This window comes from Chlorocebus sabaeus, chromosome 8 (assembly GCF_047675955.1).
Source record: "Chlorocebus sabaeus isolate Y175 chromosome 8, mChlSab1.0.hap1, whole genome shotgun sequence".
In the NCBI taxonomy this organism is placed as follows: Eukaryota; Metazoa; Chordata; class Mammalia; order Primates; family Cercopithecidae; genus Chlorocebus; species Chlorocebus sabaeus.
Genome location: NC_132911.1, coordinates 100,270,738 through 100,292,072, shown reverse-complemented (window position 1 = coordinate 100,292,072; position 21,335 = coordinate 100,270,738). Strand labels below are relative to the sequence as shown.

Below are 21,335 nucleotides of genomic sequence, written 5' to 3'. Positions count from 1 at the left end.
CCATTGGAAAAGCACACTATTAGGGTGGAAGTGACCTGATTTTCCAGGTGTCTCTGTCACAGCTTTCCTTGGCTAGGAAAGGGAATTTCCTGACCTCTTGCACTTCCCAGGTGAGACAATGCCTCGCCCTGCTTCAGCTCACACTCGGTCGGCTGCACCCACTGTCCTGCACTCACGGTCCGACAAGTCCCAGTGAGATGAAGCTGGTACCTCAGTTGGAAATGCAGAAATCACCCGTCTTTGCATCACTCATGCTGGAAGCTATAGACTGGAGCTGTTCCTATCTGGCTGTCATGGAACCGCCCCCCCAACTTTCCCTTTATACTCTTCAAGCTGGCCTGTGGGACTTCTGCCTCTCTTCCCTCTCCCTAAAGGCCACTCATGGTGTCTTGAGTTTGCATTTTCTCCCAGGCACTCACTGCTCTGACTCAAACCAGATAGTCAAGTGTGCCTTTCTGCCTGGTTAAAGTACCTGTCAGAGTCCCTTGAAGTTTGAGATAATGTCAGATCTCAATGGTTACATACACAGTCCGCTAATTTTGGCAGAGATTTTGCCATCAGTTTAATAGGAAGTTGGTCCTAGAATGCCAGACTCCTTCAACTACGGGCAACAAAAGATGTCTAGTGTCAGTCAGACCTAGTTATCAGGAAAGGAAATAAAATATAGTTTAAGTTGCTCAGCACTCACCTTTAAAATGTTGTACAGAATTCTCTAAGGTTAGAAAGAAGCTATAAAGGTCAGCAACTCTCCCCAGCCAGTTGATGGCTTAAATCTCCTCTAAAGATCCTCAATAAACAGCCATCCAAACACACACCAGTTTAGCTCCAGGTATGGGTCCTGCCTCCTGCTGAAGGAGCCTGTTCCATCTTTAACCACGTCTTAGAAAGGCTTTCCTTTCACTCAATCGAGATCAGAAGTTTCCGCCCTTTTCACTCTTGGTTGTCCAAAAGTATGTAAGATCCAAGAAGACAAAGGGTCAGATGCAAGTCATTACATTGCATCTTTCTGGTGCTTATTAGATGATGATACTACCAAAAGATGTTTTCGTTGTTTTTAAAATTTCCAATAAAAGAAAAAACAGAACCCCTTGCACATGTAGAACGCTAAAGTTGGTTTATATTCAATAAACTAAAAGATTCTATTGAATGAATACTAAACACATCTGTAAATAGTTTATAGTATTAAATTTGTTTGCATCTTCTGGGTTTTCTGCCTCTATTTATACCTCAAGGCACAAAACAACAAAAGCAGCCTGGTGAAGGCTCAGACGGGTAGTTAATGCTCAAAGGAGAAAAACAACAAACGCCAGGAGGCACATCCCAAATGCTCTCTTAATATTTATTAAACCAACAATAGTGTTTTGGGTAAATCTTATTAATGGAATACACAAAGTTCTGGGCAAATGAAATTTTAATTCATTTATAGCAGATGTGCCTACAATCCACATTTTGATTAAAAGGACAATAAGCAGTTGAGAGCCTTGGAAATACCATGTTATTTTGAATATGATATATTATTCTTCTATCACGTAAGACTGTCAAAACTTTTTTTAAAAGCAGGATGTAGTATGCTTTTAGCATTTTCTTCTAAAGCTTGTGAGAAAGGCCTTAGTCTTGGAAATGACCTCAAATCCTTTGTGTAATGAATAAAGTATAAAAAACATACTAAGTATAAAAAAATACTAAGAAAACAAAATATTGAGAAGGAGACGGTAAACACAAGTTCAATTCATCATCTCCCCAACACTCATCGTTGTTTGATGCACTAAAGCCTTCTATTTATATAATCTTTAGCAATTAAAGCTTAAATCATTTAATTTAAAACATTTTCAAAAGCATTTACCAAAGTTTATCTTTTCTTTTACTCTTATTTACCAACGACTAAAATAAGAGATCAGGAGATCAAAAGTACATTGTTACAGTCTCCTATGTTTATTAAACTCAGCAAACACATTTATTCCTAAATACCATTTATGTCACATGCTAAGAATCTTCAAATATTCCATACTTGACTAACTCGACAGTAAATAACCCCCAATGCCCCACACCTGGCTTGAGCAACCCCATGTTCTCCACTTTCCTTTCTCATCTGGGTCCAAACGCCAATTCACAAAGGAGTGAGGTAAAGGTCTCTCTGTTCTATGCTTGCTATTAAACAGTTCTCTTTGGGGAAACAATCCTTTTCTATCACAGTCCAAGGGATTCTGGGGACACTTCTTCATGTGTAGTTCCCAGAAATTAAGGAACTAGGAAGCTATTCTGGGATTCTTACTGGAAGAACTAGGAAAGAGTAGCGCTTTATACTGCAATTGCTAAGAGGACGGGCTGTTAACCTGAAGTTGCCAGACTCCATCTTGCCACCACCAGAGGAGAAGTCGCTCCTGGTTGTTATCAATACCTAAAGTCTTCCCTTTTTAGTAACATAACATCCCCAGATTTTAGTTGGGCACGTGGCCACCCATGTTGAGACTACATTTCCCAGCCTGCATAGCACCTTATGTGACCATGTGACTATGCTGCAAACAGTGGGATACAAGTGTAAGTGATGTGTTACCCCTCCAGGCTGTGGCATTGAAAGGAATAGGTATGTTCTTCCCCTTCACCCTCTCTCCTGGCTGGGAAACAGTATGGATGGACTGGCCACCTTGGACCAGCAGGTAAGAACTGCGTGTGAGCACAGCAGAGCTATCCCACCAGACCTGTCTTGGGACTGTTGTGTCAAACAGAAATAAATCTACTTTAAGCCACTATGTTTAGGAATCTCTTTTTAACAACAGCTTAGCTGTTACTCAAATTCTATAAAATCTGGAAGTGAATCTAACAAAGGAGGGTTGAGCTGAGAGTTATATAAGACCTGAGGCTGATAAAAAAAAAAAAAAAAAAAAAAAAAAAAAAAAAAATCCCATAAGCTTCTTGATGCAGCCAGACCTGAAAACAGAACCACTCCTGAACTTTTCCATTATCTAAGCCAAAAAGTTTCCACTGTTTAAAGCAATCTGAGTTGGGATTTTCATTACTTGCACCGGCACTCACTTGATGAAATGGTCCTGGGTCCTTCGCAGCTTTCATAGCTTTCCCTTGCCCCCAGTGATTGCTTCCCTGAGTCTCTGCCAGGCAGAAGCCAAAACAGCTGTTCTACCTCCTCGCAAAACTTTTAAATTAAGGGTGTTCTAAGGGCTGGCTTCTACAAAGGAAACTCACTGTTTCTATAAATCAGGGTTTCACAAACTTTAATGTGCTTATGAGTCACTGGGAATCTTGTTAAACTTCAAATACGATTCAGTAAGACTCAGGTGGGGTTTGATAGCCTGGATTTCTAGAGAGCTCCCAGGTGATGCCCACGCTGCTGGTCTGTGACCCCCATTTTGGGTAACAAGGTCCTAGAGCGGCAGCCTCTAATCCTGACTAAACATTGGAATCACCAAGGCAGCTTAAGCAACAAAAATACTGACACCCGTGCCCCAAAACCTGGGACTCTCAATAGTGTCTGTGCTGTCAAGGATGAGAACTGTGGCTCAGAGGTTCTCGAACGGTGGCGTGCAAAAGAATCCGCTGAAGGGCTTTTTAAAGCTCAAGACTGCTGGGCCCTACCTGCAAAGTTTGATTGCTTGGTCTGCGTAGAGGCCCAGAATCTCCATTTCTAACAAGGTCGGAAGAGCTGCAGATGCTGCTCATCAGTCCCTACTTCCAGAACCACTAGCTAATCTGTTACTCTTTGTAACAGACGTCAATTTCCACTGAGAAAAAGCACCTATATCTACTAATTGTATTACATGAATGCTCTGGAACATTTATCTATCAGGCATACACTCCTAACAGGGAGAATGGAGAGAATTCACATTTGCAATTTCTCTGTGCATGCTTAATACTTTGTAAAGACACATTTAACCCTATCATCCCCAAAATAATAAACTGATGTTGAATTTTACTCTAGATATTACAGACTTACTGGGTTTAAAAGCCTATGAATCATAGTAAATGGTTCATTTTAATAGGCTTCTCAGAATAATCCCTCTTCCAACTCCATTGTAGGACAGATACATGTTGAGTGGCAGTTTCTAAAGGGGCAGCATTGTAATGTTATCCTGCAGAGCAATTTTTAAAAGCTTTGAGAAATCCAGAATTCTTCAACAAGGTTTTGTTCCAAGTCAATTAAAGATAGACCCTTTTATTCAATGGATGGAAAATTCTGTGTTTTAGAAGTGAGTGAGGGCAAGCATGCTCCCAAATTAGATACCCGAACAAAGTAAACTATGAATAGATTAGATGATGGGCTGCTGCTTTTGTGCTTAAGCATGAACTAAAGACAACTCAGATAGTCTTGTTCACAAGAAAGCCTAAAGCACTCTCTCTTCCAACTTCAGCCGCAAACAATACAGCTCCATGGAATTGATGCGGCTTGAACCAGGTTCAAATTGCTGAACTTAAGTGCAGGTATGGTAAGAAGGCCATTCTTAAGACACCTATGTAGGACCTATACATGATCAGTATATTCAGTCAAGTCAGAGAATGTATTTCCAATCAGTAAAACAGGAAATTTTTCTGTTCAAAGTATGAACTCAGGCAAATCTAATAAGCTGGCCAAACATGCTTCTCTGCAACCAGACCAAGAGGACAAGTGTCCTTTGTTCCACTAGGAAAAGTTCTCCTTCAGGAAAGGCAATGTTTGCATTTTTTTTAAAAGACATCCTCAGATAAACCTACTTTATAGCCATACAGTCTTCTGTCTAAAGACCTCTCAAATGTTTCCAAATCCACCAAAATAATTGTCAAAAGAAAAAAGTACGATCCAGCAGAAAAGACGCTGGAGAAAAAGAAGAAGCTGGAAGGGAGCAAGGATTTCCCAGTTCCACACTGCTTAGACTGACAGGCAGCAGATGAGTCCTGGAAAGCCACCTCATTCCATGGGGCTTAATCACAGCAGTAGAAAGCATCCGTTACGAATACAAAATCTTACCTGCTAGACTGCCCTCTAAACTGGAGACTAAGAAGTCCTCTAGAGCAGGGTTCTCAAGCCTTCTGGAAGTGAGAATTAGTTTTAACAGGGAGCTGGACCCCCACCACATAGATTTGGATTTAATTGTCTGGAGTGGGGCCAAGGCATGAATAGTTTTTAAAAGCTCCCCAAGTTTATGTAATCGGCAGCAAGGGTTGAGAACTCGTGATGGAGAACATGCCCTCCACTACCCAGATGGAAAACCTAGAGAAACCAAAATGCCTCCTCCTTTCACCAGAACACAAGAGCTACAAAAAGAAGAGGAAAAAAAATCAGTCTGTCCTTCTGATCTAGTCAGTGGCACCATCATTCTTCTCTGCTTCATGTTCAAAACCTCAAAAGACTATGGATACCGTCTTCTTTGATCAGTACATCTCATGAGCTGTCCATTTCGCTCATCGCCAACACTGAGAGTCTAGCACAGGCTCTACACTGTGCACTCTTATTAGTGCTGGACACCCATTAATTAAGGCATTAGCCCTCACAACACCTCTACGAGGTGGCTACTATAACTCCTCTCCTTTTTACAGATGGGAAAATCGCAGCATAGAGACATTAAATCACCTGCCTAAGTCCAGAAATTGGAAGAGCTGAGATTTAGAGAGATTCCATTAATTCTACCTCTTAGTTCTCCCATTACCAGGCTGAAGTTTGCAGAGAGAAGCCATTAAAGCAATATGCTAAAAGTTGGTAAAGAAATCAGAATATCAGTGACCTGGAAGATTAGGCCAACCAATGAAAAGGAAGAGTCTGACGCTTCATGATTCGGGGCTGCAACCATTCGTTAGATACTTCATGATTTGAGGCTGCAATCGTTAGACACTTCACGATTCAGGGTTGCACCCATTAGACTACATTAAAGAGTGGTGATACATTTAGACACTTTTGCTGCTCTCTTGAACGATTACAGTATCATAGCAAGACTATTTAAAGCTAGAAAAACTGAGGCTCTAACTTGTGCTGGGCCACATAAAATGCAGCCCTGGCAAGTAATACCACCTAGCAGTTGAGAGACAGTTATAGACAATGAATGGAAAATGCCTATCTATAGCAGAAGGCTGTAGTAATTTTTAATGTTACTGCCTTTTAATAAAATCCTTTTCTTAAAAATATCTCACAGACTTATTTTTCTGATAAAGCCTGACTCAAATACATTTGTGTTATAATAAAATTTATAAAACTCATATTCTTTTTTTTGAGATGGAGTCTTGCTCTGTCACCCAGGCTGCAGTGCGGTGGCTCAATCTCAGCTCACTGCAAGCTCCAACTTCTGTGTTCAAGCAATTCTCCTGCCTCAGCCTCCCAAGGAGCTGGGATTACAGGCACCCACCACCACACCCAGCTACTTTTTTTTTTTTTTTTTTTTTTTTTTTTGATATGGAGTCTCACTCTGTCTCCCAGGCTGGAGTGCAGTGGTGCGATCTTGGCTCACTGCAAGCTCCGCCTCCCGAGTTCATACCATTCTCCTGCCTCAGTCTCCCAATTAGCTGGGACCACAGGCACCCACCACCACACCCGGCTATTTTTTTGTATTTTTAGTAGAGACAGGGTTTCACCATGTTAGCCAAGATGGTCTCGATCTCCTGACCTTGTGATCTGTCCACCTCGGCCACCCAAAGTGCTGGGATTACAGGTGTGAGCCACCGCACCTAGCCTATTTTTGTATTTTTAGTAGAGACAGGGTTTCACCATGTTGGCCAGGCTGGTTTTGAACTCCTGACCTCGTGATCCACCCACTTTGGCCTCCCAAAGTGCTGGGATTACAGGCATGAGCCACTGCACCTGGCCAATATTCAAGAGGAAACACTTGGGAGAAAAGAGGAGCCTACATCTAAGACTGGCAAAAAGAAATAGGTAAAAAAGCACTTCTACCTGGGCTGTAGGTGTATCACACTCTCTCCTGGAAGGCACTGACATATTTTTAGTATAAAAATCCAAGGAATGCTCTTTTTCTCTTAACTACAATAGCAGCCTTTTTCCCCCCAGAAAATGCAGTATTAATTCATTTAATTTTGCTTCTGGTCCCGATTCTTATCTCCAGGAAGCTTTTATCTCCTTTTCTATCTATAAGTCTCCACAATCTTCCTAAGACTTACAAATCAACTCTATTTCAGTCTCTGGGTCTTCCAAATCTCAGTGCTCTTAACTCTTCTCCTATAATTAGCCCGAAGTTTTACCAGCAGGTAAAGGAATTAGTTGGAGCACAGTTTAGATGGAAATTGAAAAAGTATCTAAACACCAAAGGATTCTGCACAAAACCCACTAACCACATTGATGCTGAATGTATAACATAAAATGTATGTTCTGTGGTATTTCATTTATTTACTGAACATGTGCCAGAAATAAGTGCATTAGGTGCTAATCATTAATGTGGGGAATGAGGGAGTAGAAGCAGCCAGAAAAGAAATGTTTTATAAGAAAATATACTACTAATAAAACAGCCTAGGCTAAATTTACAACTCTGCCGCTAATTAGCTATGTAATCTTGGATAAATCACTTAACCTCTCTGGATGTGTTTCTTTTTAAAAGTCCATTCCAGCTCTAAAATCCATTGTTACAAAAACTAAAAAAGCAAAATCCAAAAGAATACAGTGAGAATTATCCCAACACTTCTATACTTCTTGGATTACTTAGCTAAGGCTATTCAATCTTTTTTTTTTTTTTTTGAGACAGAGTCTCGCTTTATTGTCCAGGCTGGAGTGTGGTGGCGTGATCTCGGCTCACCGCAATCTCTGCCTCCCGGGTTCACGCCATACTTCCACCTCAGCCTCCCGAGTAGCTGGGACTACAGGCGCCTGCCACCACGCCCGGCTAATTTTTTGTATTTTTAGTAGAGACAGAATTTCACATGTTAGCCAGGATGGTCTTGATCTCCTGACCTCATGATCTGCCCACCTCGACCTCCCAAAGTGCTGGGATTACAGGTGTGAGGCACCGCGCCCGGCCAGCTATGGCTATTTGATCTTAACTGAACACCTAATATAAGGTCCACAGCCTGGGCCACATAGTGAGACCCCACGTGAACAACAACAACAAAAACTTAGCCAGAACTGGTGCCTGTAGTCCTAGCTACCCAGGAGGCTGAGGCAGTAAAATGCCTTGAGCCCAGGAGATCAAGCCTGCAGTGAGCCATAATCACACCACTGCACTGCAGCCTGGGCAACAGAGTGAGACTCCGTCTCTTATAAGCTTTCACCGGACACATATAATATATGTAATGTATATAATAATATGATGTGGATAATATATAAGTATATATTATAAATATATATTTTTTACCTGATTACATATAATATACACAAAGACCCATTTCTCACTTTGAAGAGCCCAAAGTTTATAGAATATGGAGAATCAGACTGGTTGAAACATAAGGTTACTTTCCCCCCTGATAGAAATATCAACAGATCATTCAGGTTCTAAACAATTTCTTACTCTCTCTACCTTTCGCACATTTTACCATTTGGAAGTCTTTCTTTGAAGAGAAGATTGGGAAAAAGAGAAACATATGAAAATTAAGTGTCTCCAGGTCATCAACAGAATTCTCATTTTTCTCCAACATACTGTGCCACTTCAAGGAAGGTTTTAGGAAGGTTTTGCTTTTCCAGGAGACCAGTGACTTATCTTCTACAAGGGGCTCTTCTTATTCTCCATTGTGGTTTTTTGGCCATTTTGATTGTATAAATGCCCAACAAGATTCAACGAAAACTGATGCATATTTTACATATAACACGTATGTTAAATAGTGGCCCAACTCATTTTCAATTCTCTAGATAATCATAAGGTAGATAGTAGTTACTACAAGGTGGGTACCATGTCATAATTTCTTTTTAACTTGCAGGACCAACAAACAGTTTTGTTCTTCATTGGCTTACAGTAATGTGTGTCCATTGTTAAACTGATTTATCAAGTACAAAACTTAATAACTAATCAGCATAATCACAAAATCTAATCAAATCTAATAATCAAATCAAAACACCACTCCTAATTAAGTGAGTTCAGAAGTGGGATATAAATGAAGTTAAGATTTTAATTCAATAGTAAATTTATATAAAACAGTGTTCAAAAATTAGGGTTCCAGGCTGGGTGCAGTGGTTCATGCCTGTAATCCCAGCACTTTGGGAGGCCAAGGCAGGCAGATCATGAGGTCAGGAGATGGAGACCATCCTGGCCAACATGGTGAAACCCTGTCTCTACTAAAAATACAAAAATTAGCCGGGCATGGTGGTGCGCGCCTCTGTAGTCCCAGCTGCTCAGGAGGCTGAGGCAGGAGAATCGCTTGAACCTGGGAGGCAGAGGCTGCAGTGAGCTGAGATCACACCACTGCACTGCAGCCTGGGCAACACAGAGAGACACTGTCTCAAAAAAAATAAACTAAAAATAATAAAAATAATTAGGGTTCCGATGCTGACCTTCTTTAAGTATTTTAATTATAATCACAAGTACTACCAAAGATTTTCCCGTCTTAACTAAATTTCCAACTTGTATGCAAGTTTTAGCTAAGAATTATTCAGGAAATATGGGTGGAGGAAATACAAAATATAATTAAGCATCATAACTTTCCTGATTAAAAATAAACCAGTTCTAAATTTGTGAAAATATATGTCCCATATTGTCAAGTCAGGATGCAAGTGAGAAACACAAAACACATGCATATACATTCATACATAAACATGTAACACAGAATCACAAAACTTAAAGATGGAAGAAAAGAGAAACCAACAGGTTTAAATCACCTACTATAGGTCAGGCTTTGTGTTAGAAGATTTTAGTCACTAATGAGGCTAATCTTCAAAATAAACAAAAAGCAAAATATTCTAATCCCAGTTTCACACTGAAGAAACAAGCTTGGAGATGATAAGAGACTTCTTATGGCTTTTAAGGCCACATGGCTTTTAAGTGGTAATACCAGAAACTGAACCTCGATTTATCTGATTCTAAAACATTCAAAACCATCTCCTGCATTGTCTTAATTTGGTAGAGTATACAGTGAACCTGGCCAATGCTAGAACAACTCTATGAATTATGAGTTGTTCACAACAATATGAATTAGAATCTATATATGTCACGGCCCATCCTTTACTGATTGTCACACACCTGTCACTCATGCAACTAGAGACTACTGCCTAACGACTTTGTAAACACAGGCCTTTTGGTTCCTAAACACGTCAAGTGAATTGAGTCCTAAGCACAGATGTACTAGCCAAATATAATATGCCTTCAGTTAACCAGAATTTGGGGACCTTTATATTAATACTTTCACACGTACTTTCATCAGATGCTTTTTCTGCATCTGTTGAGATGATCATATTGTTATCTGCCTTAAACTGTTAATACCTGCATTGCTTTTCTGATGCTGAAACTGTCCTTGGAAAAATCCCACTTGGGCTCATCATTATTCTTTTAATAAACTGCTCTATTCAATTTGATAATACTCTATTTAAAATTTTGACATCTAATATAAATGACACTGGCTATAGGTTTGTTTTTTCTGCTTTTCTTGTCTGGTTTTGACATAGAGTGATGATAACCTCCTAAAATGAGAAGGAACAGCCTTCTGTCATTCTCTGAGCTTTATAACATATCTTTCTCTGAAGGATCAGTAGAACTTACTTGAACAACAATCTAGCTCTGGTGCTATTTTTTAATTGAAATTTTTGTTGAGATAACTGTAGACGCAAACACAGTGTAAGAAATAATAGAAAGTTCTCTTGTGCCCCTTCCTAGTTTCCCCCAATGGTAACGTTTATAAAACTACAGTAAACATCACAACAAGGATATTGATATTGATACGATCTACCAATCTTATTCTGATTTTCCTAGTTTTACTTGTATTCATGCTGTGTGTGTTTGTGTGTGTGTATCTACACAGTTCTATGACATGTATGGATTTGTATATATACATTATCTTTATACACATACACACCTTTTAAAATATAACCAAGGTCTCACTGTACATAGTTTTATATCCAACTTTTTGTGTACTATAGTTTCTAAGTTATAAATACCCTTCAAATAAATCTTTAATGGCCATATGATATTCAGTGTCTAAATTAGAATCTTATTTAACAATTACTCTATTATTGTACACTCGGGTTGTTTTTTTTTTTTTTTTAATAGCTATTATAAGTAAGGCTTTAACAAACACATTAAACACTATTTACCTGGTAATGATTTCCTTTGGATAGATTTGTGGAGGTAAAATTACTGGAAAAGACGAGTTTTCCACATATTAACATGGATTTGTCCTGTCCCTGTAAGGAACCTTTCATCAGCCATAAATAATAAATGGCGTATTTTCTCACATCATCCACTTTTAGAGAAAAGCTGACTACAAACATATTCCCAATATCTCAGCATGTAACTAGTCTACCCCAAGACAAGAAGAAAGCCCCAGTTATGAAAAAGTAGGCTCTACCATGCATATGCTGAGCGACTCTCTGGGCTAGAGCTTATCAGATGAACCAAGTAATGTGTGTGCCAAGCCCTTACTCTTCAGAGAAGCAGAAAGCCAATAATTATAACTAGCATGTGACACGAAGCAAGGACATTCCCCTTATGCTAAAAAGTCCCTACCTATTGTGTCTCACATAATCCTAAAAACTTATTTTAGGATATTCAATTTTACAGATGAGAAAACTGAGCCCAGAAAGGTTAAGAAACTTGCCCAAGGTTACATAGTAAGTGTATCCAAACCTAGGCAACACTACCATAGTCTGCTCATTTAGATTCTTGCTTGTGGACTGCACAGTACTCAGACCAGGCTCAAGTGCTCTAGAGAGGGACCAAATGGAAGGCACCAGTTAAAAGCCCCACTCTGGAAATGGAGATCCAGGCCAGAAACCATATGAGGAGCCTAAAACACTTTATGAGACTTATGGTTCAAAAAGCCCCCCAGTATATCAAGTCATGTTGTCTTCTATCTAGAATGAAAGTTATTTTTACCACTCAGCTGTTCTTTATGTTACACTGGCTTGTATCAGAAAACATATATAAAAAACAATACTAGTGATATGGTTTGGCTGTGTGCCCACCCAAATCTCACCTTGAATGGTAATAATCCCCATGTTTCAAGGGTGGGGCCAGGTGGAGATAACTGAGATGTGGTTTCCCCTATACTTTTCTTGTGGTAGTTAAGTCTCACAAGATCTGGTGGTTTTATAAAGGGGATTTCCCCTGCACAAGCTCTCTTGACTGCCACCATGTAAGACATGCCTTTGCTTCTCCTTTGCCTTCTGCCATGATTGTAAGGTCTTCCCAGCCATGTGGCAACTGTGTGAGTCCATTAAATGTCTTTCCTTTATAAATACCTAGTCTCAGGTATGTCTTTACTAGCAGAGTGAGAACAGACTAATACAAATAGACATTAGATCAAGAATACTCAGGACAATGTATACACTCCTAATAAACAATGAATACTCAGTTCAAGGTAATAGGTTACTATGAGCTATTAGAAATTACTTGCCTTTCTGTAAGACAAATAAATTCCATGTTTCAATAATAAAATTAGAAGCATTTGACAGGGGATTAATAATTACTTATTAAGTTAATCTTAACATTTCTCCTACCACACCCTAAAATGCAAAAAAAGTAAATACTAAAGACAGATAATTCTTCTAATTCAACTCCATCATTTTAGAGATGGGAAAACTGAGGTCCCATACGGATTAAGATAGTTAATTACATGTGTACAAAACCTGCTTTTGCCTCGACTTAAAATGTTGTATACTTAAGTCTACTGTATTATATTTAACAACAAATCACACATAAATACATACTTAACTTGGCTGGGTGCAGTGGCTCACGTCTGCAATCCCAGCACTTTGGGAGGCTGAGGTAAGCAAATCAGTTGAGGTCAGGAGTTTGAGACCAGCCTGGCCAACATGGTGAAACCCTGTCTCTACTAAAAATACAAAAAAAAAAAAAAAAAAAATAGCCAGGCGTGGTGGTGTGCGCTGTAATCCCAGCTGCTCGGGAGGCTGAGACAGGAGAATCACTTGAACAGTGGGAGGAGGTTGCAGTGAGCCTCATTTATGCCACTGCACTCCAGCCTGCGTGACAGAGTAAGACTCTGTCTCAAAAAAAAAAAAAAAAAAAAATATTTAACTTTTCCCTTAAAAAAATAATTTTCCTTTAACAATTGTGTATCTTGTCCCATGTGTCATTCTTACCATGAGACTACATTATGTTAATTGCACATACTCCTTAAATATTACGGCTACTTGTATTTAATATACCTGTGTAATCATAAAAAAAAAACAACACCAAAATGCTCTGTAGAGAGCATATTTACTGAGTCTTTGTGACATTTTTCACAAAATAGATTGAATGGTGCAGAAAAAAAACTATGAAAACGTCTTTAATAACATTTTTCCATTTTTCTGAGACTATGCATTGACTATCACACCACAAGCTGCATACTCGTTGGCTTCACTCTGCTGATGTGAAATGCAAATGGAAAATCTCCAAAGATTTCAAAGCTTCTCCCTTCTCCCACTCCTACCAATTCTTTGAGATACTTGAGAAAAACAGACATTCACAATTCTATTTCAACAGTGTCCTCTCCTATTCAGAGGCATTCACCCCTCCCTCTATCCCTGTTGCTAAAGCTAATGCTGCCCTAGAAACAGACTTATCACAATGCAATCAAGATTTTTAATAGTAAGACCTAAAGCCCAGGTGGCTAAAAGAAGAAATTTCATGCATTTCCACTCCTTTTTTTTTTTTTTTTTTTTTTTGAGATGGAATCTCACTCTGTCACCCAGGCTGGAGTGCAATGGCATGATCTCGGCTCACTGCATCCTCCGTCTCCTGTGTTCAAGCAATTCTCCTGCCTCAGCCTCCCAAGTAGCTGGGATTACAGGTGCCCACCACCACACCCGGCTAATTTTTATATTTTTAGTAGAGATGGGGTTTCATCATGTTGGTCAGGCTGGTCTCGAACTCCTGACCTCAGGTGATCGGCCCGCCTCAGCCTCCCAAAGTGCTGGGATTACAGGCATGAGACACCTCGCCAGGCTACATTTCCACTCTTAAAAAATAAAAATACTCCCTTTTTCTGCCCCCAGATCCCCAAAATATACTCACTACCCCTGCCACCGCATTCTAAATGACCAACAGCATACCAACACATGATACAGATTAAATTTTAACTTTCTCCTTCCCATGTGCTGGAATCTCAGCACAGCCACAGGAAAGAGGAGGAGGTGTGATTGTGCACAGCTGATGTGTCAGGACGTTACATCAATGTCTTCTTCATTCTTGACACCAACCCTGTAATGTTGATGACATTGAGTTCAGAGGCATCAAAACTGGACAACCAGCCCAGGTCCACTGGGGGCTGGTGTATTCAGTTGACGCCTGAACCGTAATGCCTTCAGTGGTCAGCATGAAACTTCTGCAGGAGTGCCAACCAACCCCAAGATGCCCTGGCCCATGGGTACCTGCACTTCAACGTGCAGCATCAACAGGTGTTTACCCAGCTCCTGACCTGAGCTCAGCACCGCATAACACTGATCTTGATGGGAAAGAAAATTCACCTCTTTAGAATATCAGAGAGGTAAGAACATCTGATATGGCTCCCTCATTTCATTCATTTCATTGCCAACAACAAAAAAAAAGAGGCCAAGACAGGAAGAAAAAAAATTTTCCTATCTTCTGTGCCTCAAGCACCATTCATATGCTCCCTTCATTTCATCTTCACAACAGTCATGTTATAAAGGCATTCTTAGGTCCAATTTACATGCACACACACTTTTTTAAGTGACTCAGAGCTTTAATATACTGTCCAAGTTCTGACACATTAAGTGGCAAGGTACCAGCATCTGAACCCAGACTTGTCCAACTCCCAAGCCCAAGCCCTAGCCCTTTGTAGACTAAGCCCAGCTACTGCTGAAAACCCTAGTAGTAACACAGAATAGCACATAATTAAGGGGTGATGCTGTCATCTAGACCAGCAATTTCCAAATTAGTCTGATTCATTAGAATCATCTCAGTTGCTTTATAAAAATACAGATTCCCCCAGACTCCCACCCCCATTCAGGCTTCTGATTGTGTAAGTCTGAGAGAAGGCCTGAAATCTGCATTTTCACATACTTCCAATGATTCTGATCATCAGTATGCCTTACTACTTACAGAAGGATTAAAAAACAACAGGGCTGGATCAGCCATGAAAAGGTATTTGGAGCTTGGATTGAATCAGTAGCATTTAAAAGGAGAAACACTGAAAAGGTAGCAATGCCCAGGGAGTGTTCATGATAGTGATACCAATGGGCCAGGGCTGGGAGACGTGATGGAAAGCGATCAAGGGAGTAACTAGAAAGGAAAGCTACTATAGAGCTGCTTATAAATCCAGCAGAGGCATACAGACTATATGCCATGATAACAAGGACAGACAGAGGTGTCTAGACCATGGGCAACATGATCAAAGTGGTGGAGGACAAACCAAACTGCATGCAAGTGTCTGGGCCAGGAATGGCAACTACAAGGCTATTGACATAGAAGCACAAGCTGGCAAGCCCCCAAGGAAGAAAAAAAGAAGGGAAAGTTCTTCATTTGAAAGAAATTTTCTCACCCATCAAAATTAGTGCTGCAGGAAGAGACCAATGGCCAGGCAGGGTGGCTCATGCCTGTAATCCCAGCACTTCGGGTGGCCGAGGCGGGTGGATCAGCTGAGGTCAGGAGTTGGAGACCAGCCTGACCAGCTGAAACCCCATGTCTACTAAAAATACAAAAATTAGCCAGGTGCGGTGGCACGTGCCGGTAGTGCTACTTGGGAGGCTGAGACAGAACTGCTTGAACCTGGGAGGTGGCGGTTGCAGTGAGCCAAGATCATGCCATTGCACTCCAGCCTGGGTGACAGAGTGAGACTCCATCTCAAGAGGAAAAAAAAAAAAAAAAAAAAAAAAGATTAGCGCTGTGGGAAGGGACCACGTTTCCAAACCCCTGACCCCTTTGCAGTGCTGAGCTCAGGTCAGGAGCTGGGTAAACAACTGTTGACGCTACATATTTAAGTGTAGGTTCCCAAGGACCAGGGCATTCTGGGGTCGGTTGGCACTCCTGCGGAAGTTTCATGCTGGCCACTGAAGGCATGAAAGAATGAACGGAAAGATCACTAGAACACAAGCTCCAAGAAGGCAGGGGGATATTTGCCCGGTTTGCTCACTGCTTTACCTCAAGCTCCTAGTAGGAATGAAATAAATATTTGCAGAATGAATGCACAGCTGGACTTACAGGCAGACTGGACAAGGAAACCAACAAAGATGAATGAGTCCAGGGTTTCTTCAAGATTTAAATCCAAATGACTAGGATGAAAATGATAGCACTGGCACAGTTGACTAAAAAAGTTAAATAACAGTAGATTGGTTTTAGCAAAGATTCTTCTTCATTACTTCTGGCTTTTCTCTAAGACTTTATTTTGGCCTCTAGTCCATGAAAAGAATTCAGTGGTTTTGAGATTCTGCAATGCACCCTTGGGCCTTGGGAAGAAGAAAACGATGGGCAAAATCTTCTAGTTTGATTTTTGGCAATGGAAGAAGGGCAATCTAGTGAGAATCTAAACTCGGATGGCATTCCTCACAGGACAACTGGATCCCCACCAGCAGGTATGCCAACAGCACAGTGGCTTGACTGGACTCACTCTAAACCTTAACGACAGGGCTGGCAGGGCTCTGTGTGACTGGGTCAGCTTCAGGGGCCTTCCCAACCAGTGGAGACTCCAAGCCACCTCTAGCTGGCCAGTCAGGTCTCCGGGGGCTTTTGGAGACTTGAAAACTAGTTCCACCCAGGGAACAAACTAGTTCGCCTTTTGAAATCCTTTCCAAACTAATGACTATACAAGGCGCCATTTAAGTCATCATATTACACAGTCTCTGGTAGGCTACCCCTCGAAGGGTGGTTACCATCAAAACTAGACATATCAGGTCCTAGAGGCAGGAGCTGAAGGGCATGCCCAAATTGCTTCTCAGACATCCGTTTTCTACAAGCCTGATCTTTTAAGATCTTTCCTTCTTAAATGACATCCTCCTTCTGCTAACACCCAACTAAGAAAGAACCCTCATTTTTATAAAATTTCCTAGCAAAAGCAATTTGTTTCACTCATAAAACAGCCAAACTATATTTTCTAAAAAACTGCAAACAGTTACATGATTTCGATTTTAGTTACTCTTCTAATGTAAACTTTCCAGAGCCTGCCTTTCATAATACACTGGGAGATAATGCATGAGTCCAAATGACTTGACAGTTTCTTTTAATTTACAGACATCTAAGAATGTTTATAAAATTCCTCTAGTTCAAAACATTTCCTTTTCTTAAACATATTTCCAGTTCAAATTATGTGTTTATAGCAGTCTGCAATATATTATTTCTAAAGATAAACAGTCATGTACAAAATGGACACAAAACCAGCAGCATATCACTACTGCCACACTCAGTCAGATTTTCCCCTTGCCTGGTGTTCCACAGTGAAAGTCCTAACCTGCCAGTGGAAAGTATGAATGGATCACTAGGAACAGGATTTCCCAGCTGTTTCCAGGATCCATAAAGGAACAGCTACCAGTTCCTTTTCATAGGCAGTTTTGAGCCTTAGTTCCTGAGAACCTCTTTTTTTCCCCCCAGAGCTAAGTATAAAACTCAATAATTCACTAACTGTAGGCAGTTTTCCTTTCTTCCTTTTAAAGGGAGGCTTTAAACCCAAATCACTACTTCTAAATCCCAGGAAACAGTTGCAGTTTTCAAAATAAAATGCAAAGTGCTGGAAATAATATTCTGTAATTGCTAAATTTTTTAAAATTCAGTCTTTTGACTTCATTTATATCTTTGTTGCTATACATGAAACAAACAGAGACCGAAAAGTAATTTAAATGGACTGTTAGCCATTCTGGGCCTTGAAACGGCTTCTATTTAGAAAGACTGACTCACTGCCTAACAAAGATTCTCTGCTAGTCTCCAAGTTGACATTTTATAAATATCTAATCACCCTTTTTGGATGATTTTCCAATTACTGAAAACAGTGTCTATCACAATGAAGCAGTTCACTCGGAAAGCATCCAGTTCTGGTTCAAACTGAGAAATATTAGAACCCCAAACACACACAGTTCAGGGGAAAGCTGTCACCGGGGAGAACCAGTATATAGTTCGGCCAGAAAACTTCCTTAAGGAGCACTGCTAGATTTATGCAAAAACCCAGAGTGGCAGAAGACAGAAACATTCTTTCTCCAGAATCCCAAAACAGTAAGATTTCCTAGCAAATCCCTGAATAAGACTCAGCAAAAAAAAGATCCTCCTTAACCATGTGCATTTTTTTTAGGAAGGCTCTTGAAACTTATTACATGAAGTCCCTTTGCCCTGTTTTGCAACAAGATGAGCAACAACTTTTATCTGAAATAAACAAGAGAACTGCTGCCTTTTGGTGTACAAAGAGCCAAAGTTCACCATAACTGGTTGGAAGATACCTAATACCAATGGATTAAACCATCATCTGCCAAAGGGAAACACTGATAAGACTAGGAGTTCTATTTTACAACCTGAGCACCCAAAATACTCATGTAATCTGTATAGTTTCCAATTCTACATGCTCTCCAACCACAAAGAATGTATGGGGATCTGCTAGCACACACAGAGGCTCCCACACTGATTAAAAATGTCCATCTGCTGCTCGATGCCAAAGAGGTTTCCCAGTCCTAAATTAGCCTCAGCACAAAAAAAGGGGAGGGGGGAGACTCAAACTTGTAAAATAACCTAAAAGACCTTAAGATGATATAAATTGTCTTTGAAGAGACAATTCAGTTAATTAGAAATTGACACGTTATTAAACGGCAAAGGGGCGAGGACGTGGGGAACCGGAAGGGCCAGAAACAGCGGCACTCCTGAGACCCCAGAGAGCACTGAGGCTGCAGACGAAATCTGGGGTGCTCAAGCTTCCACCTGGCCCGACAGAGCAGCTCCTGGCGCCCAGGTAGAGGCAGCCGAGGACGAGAGGAGGCCAAGGAGGCAGTTCCCTTTAGAGGGCGCTCATTGGGCGACGTGGGAAAACAAGCTCCAGCCCCCGAAGCGCGACCAAAAGGAGAAATCAAGTTCCCACTGCCAGAGCGGGGGAGGGAAGCTGGGTGCCCGCAGGCGCCCCGCCGGAGACGAGACTCCTCCCGGCCCCAGAAGCGCCCCGCCAGGGCCAGAAAGGGCTAGCGTGGCGGGAGGGAAGCCTCTGTCCCCGAGGGGCCAGGCGACCCGAAGCCAAGAGCCCTGTCACACGTACCCCGCCTCGCCCTGCTTGCCGCACTCCTATGCAACTCCTATGAAAATGTCCTCCTGCCCCTGACGCCCCGCGGTCTAACCTCCGCCCCTCAACGAGGAGGGGGTCGCTGCAGGACTGGGAATCCAGTGGTCGGCGTCCCAGCATTTTCGGACGCGTTCCGTGCATCCTCCAGTGTCCCCATGCGGGACCGCGGACTGCGATTCCACGTAGTGTGGGTTACCTCGCCCTAGCCGCAGGGAGCATCAAACAAAAGAACTTTTGCAAACTTTTATCTCTGGACACTCGCGGGTCTCTTAAATCTGGCCCCCATCTCCCCAGAACTTGCACGCAGTCAAGCAGGAAAGCTGGCGTGGGGGGATGGTGTACGGAGGAAGGGACCCCAAAGTTTCCAGGTCATCCCTGGTCTCGACGAGCGTGAGAAGCAGAGCCGTTCCCTCGCGGGCCCGACCCAAGCTCCCCCCTCCTGCCACCCTTTCCCCTCCGTCCTTCTCGGACCACGCAGCAAGACCAGCCGAGGGCAAAGAAGTTGGGAGTGACTTCAGGGGCCTCTGCGGTTAAAACAAACTGCAATTCTCGTGCCCCGATTCCCGCGGACCGCGGGGCAACGCCAGCGAGCAGCGCTTTTCTGTGGAAGGGAAGAGGGGGAAAGGGTGACCCGGCGAGCGCATTTGTCCCAGCGTATCTCCGGTGTACAGTAGGGGCTGGGGGCTCCCCAGGTGGCGCTCCCCTATTCCCCGCAGGCTCCTCTTGTAGGTTCGAACACCCTAAACGGCGCGCGCGTCCCCCGCCTGGCCCACTCACCGACTCCGCCGACACGCAGGCCACCAAGCCCAAGGTGAGCAGGATCCACGCGCGCCGCATATTCCCCAGGGACCGGCTGCTCGCAGCAGCCGCTTGCAACCAGAGCGAAACGAAGCCTCCTGCCCAGCGCTCGGCGCAGCCCGCGCACAGGAATCGGCAGCAGAGTAGCCGCAGCGACTGCGGCTCGGGCTCGGGGACTCGGGCTCGGGGGCGCTCGCTTCCTCCTCCTGCGCCTGCTCCCGCCGCCCGCAGCTGCGCCCCGGGAACGCGGCGCCCTCTCACTTGTTGGTTTCTGCACTCCCGACACGGAGTTGGTGCTCTGGCAGGCTGCTCTCTGAAGCTCTTCTTGCTCTGCTGTGGTTTTGCTCCTCCGCGGACTCCTTTCCCGTGCCGAGGTTCAGTTTCTGGTTTTAAGGAATAAATTCGCTGGCTTGAAAGGGAGCTGCGGCAGAAGTTTGGGGGCAGAGCGGCGGGAGCGCACGATCCGCGCGGCTGGAGCTCCGGGAGTATCTGGAGAGCAGTGCGTCCGAGCGGGGCCACTGGCTCCGCGGCTGCGCCCCTCCTCCTCCCGCGCCGCGCCTCCCTCCCCGGGTCCTCCTCCTTCTCCTCCCTTCTCCTCCTCTTCTTTTCCTCCGGCTCCCTCCCTCCCTCCCTCCCTCCCGAGCCTGCTTCTCCGGGCTCCCCTGGGCTATTGGGGAGAGGAGGCGGCAGTGTGACTCCCAGATAAACCCGGGAGAAATTCCTACAGGATTACACGCCGATTGGCAGCTCCAAGGACCAGTGGGCGCCGCAGCTCCGCGCTGTGGCTGCGCCGGGTCTGCTCATCGGCAAACCAGGGCTCCTGCGTTTTCTCGCTCCTTTTCTTCCCTTCTCTCCCCACTTTTCCTCTCTCCTTCTCTATGCTCTTTTCTTCCCTGTTTTCTTTTCTCGTTCTCTTCTTCACTTTCCCTTTTCTAGAGAACAATTAGTGAAGAAACGAGAGACATATGTAGCTTTTCTGCCTTGAGAATTCGACCAGTAGAAAGAAACTGCCTTGTGAGTTGAGGGGGAAAAAAAAAGTGTAAGATGCCTTCCAGCAATGTGAAGTTTTCATAAATCGCCAGTTCGTGAAAATTGCATTTTAAAAGAGAAGATAATAAATGTAATAAATATGTAGTGAGAGTATTCCCCACTCTCCCAAATCCTCCCGCACCCCCCCAAAAAAAGGGACATGGAAGAAGGATCCTGTAAACCCAAAGTGCAACAGTTTGAAAGCTCGTAACTTCATTAAGGGCTTAAATACCATTTCT

The 21,335-nt window shown here is 42.7% G+C and overlaps 1 protein-coding gene across 1 annotated transcript in view; it reads right to left on the bottom strand.

Annotated features, from left to right (window-relative positions):
- The window catches only part of SDC2 (syndecan 2), a 117,943-nt gene extending 97,264 nt beyond the window's left edge, over window positions 1–20,679 (bottom strand). The window contains exon 1 of the mRNA XM_008001155.3: window positions 20,047–20,679. Coding sequence (XP_007999346.1) covers window positions 20,047–20,106 — 60 coding nt within the window. The 5' untranslated portion in view covers window positions 20,107–20,679. The remainder of the gene's footprint in view (window positions 1–20,046) is intronic.
- Window positions 20,680–21,335: the final 656 nt, after the last annotated feature.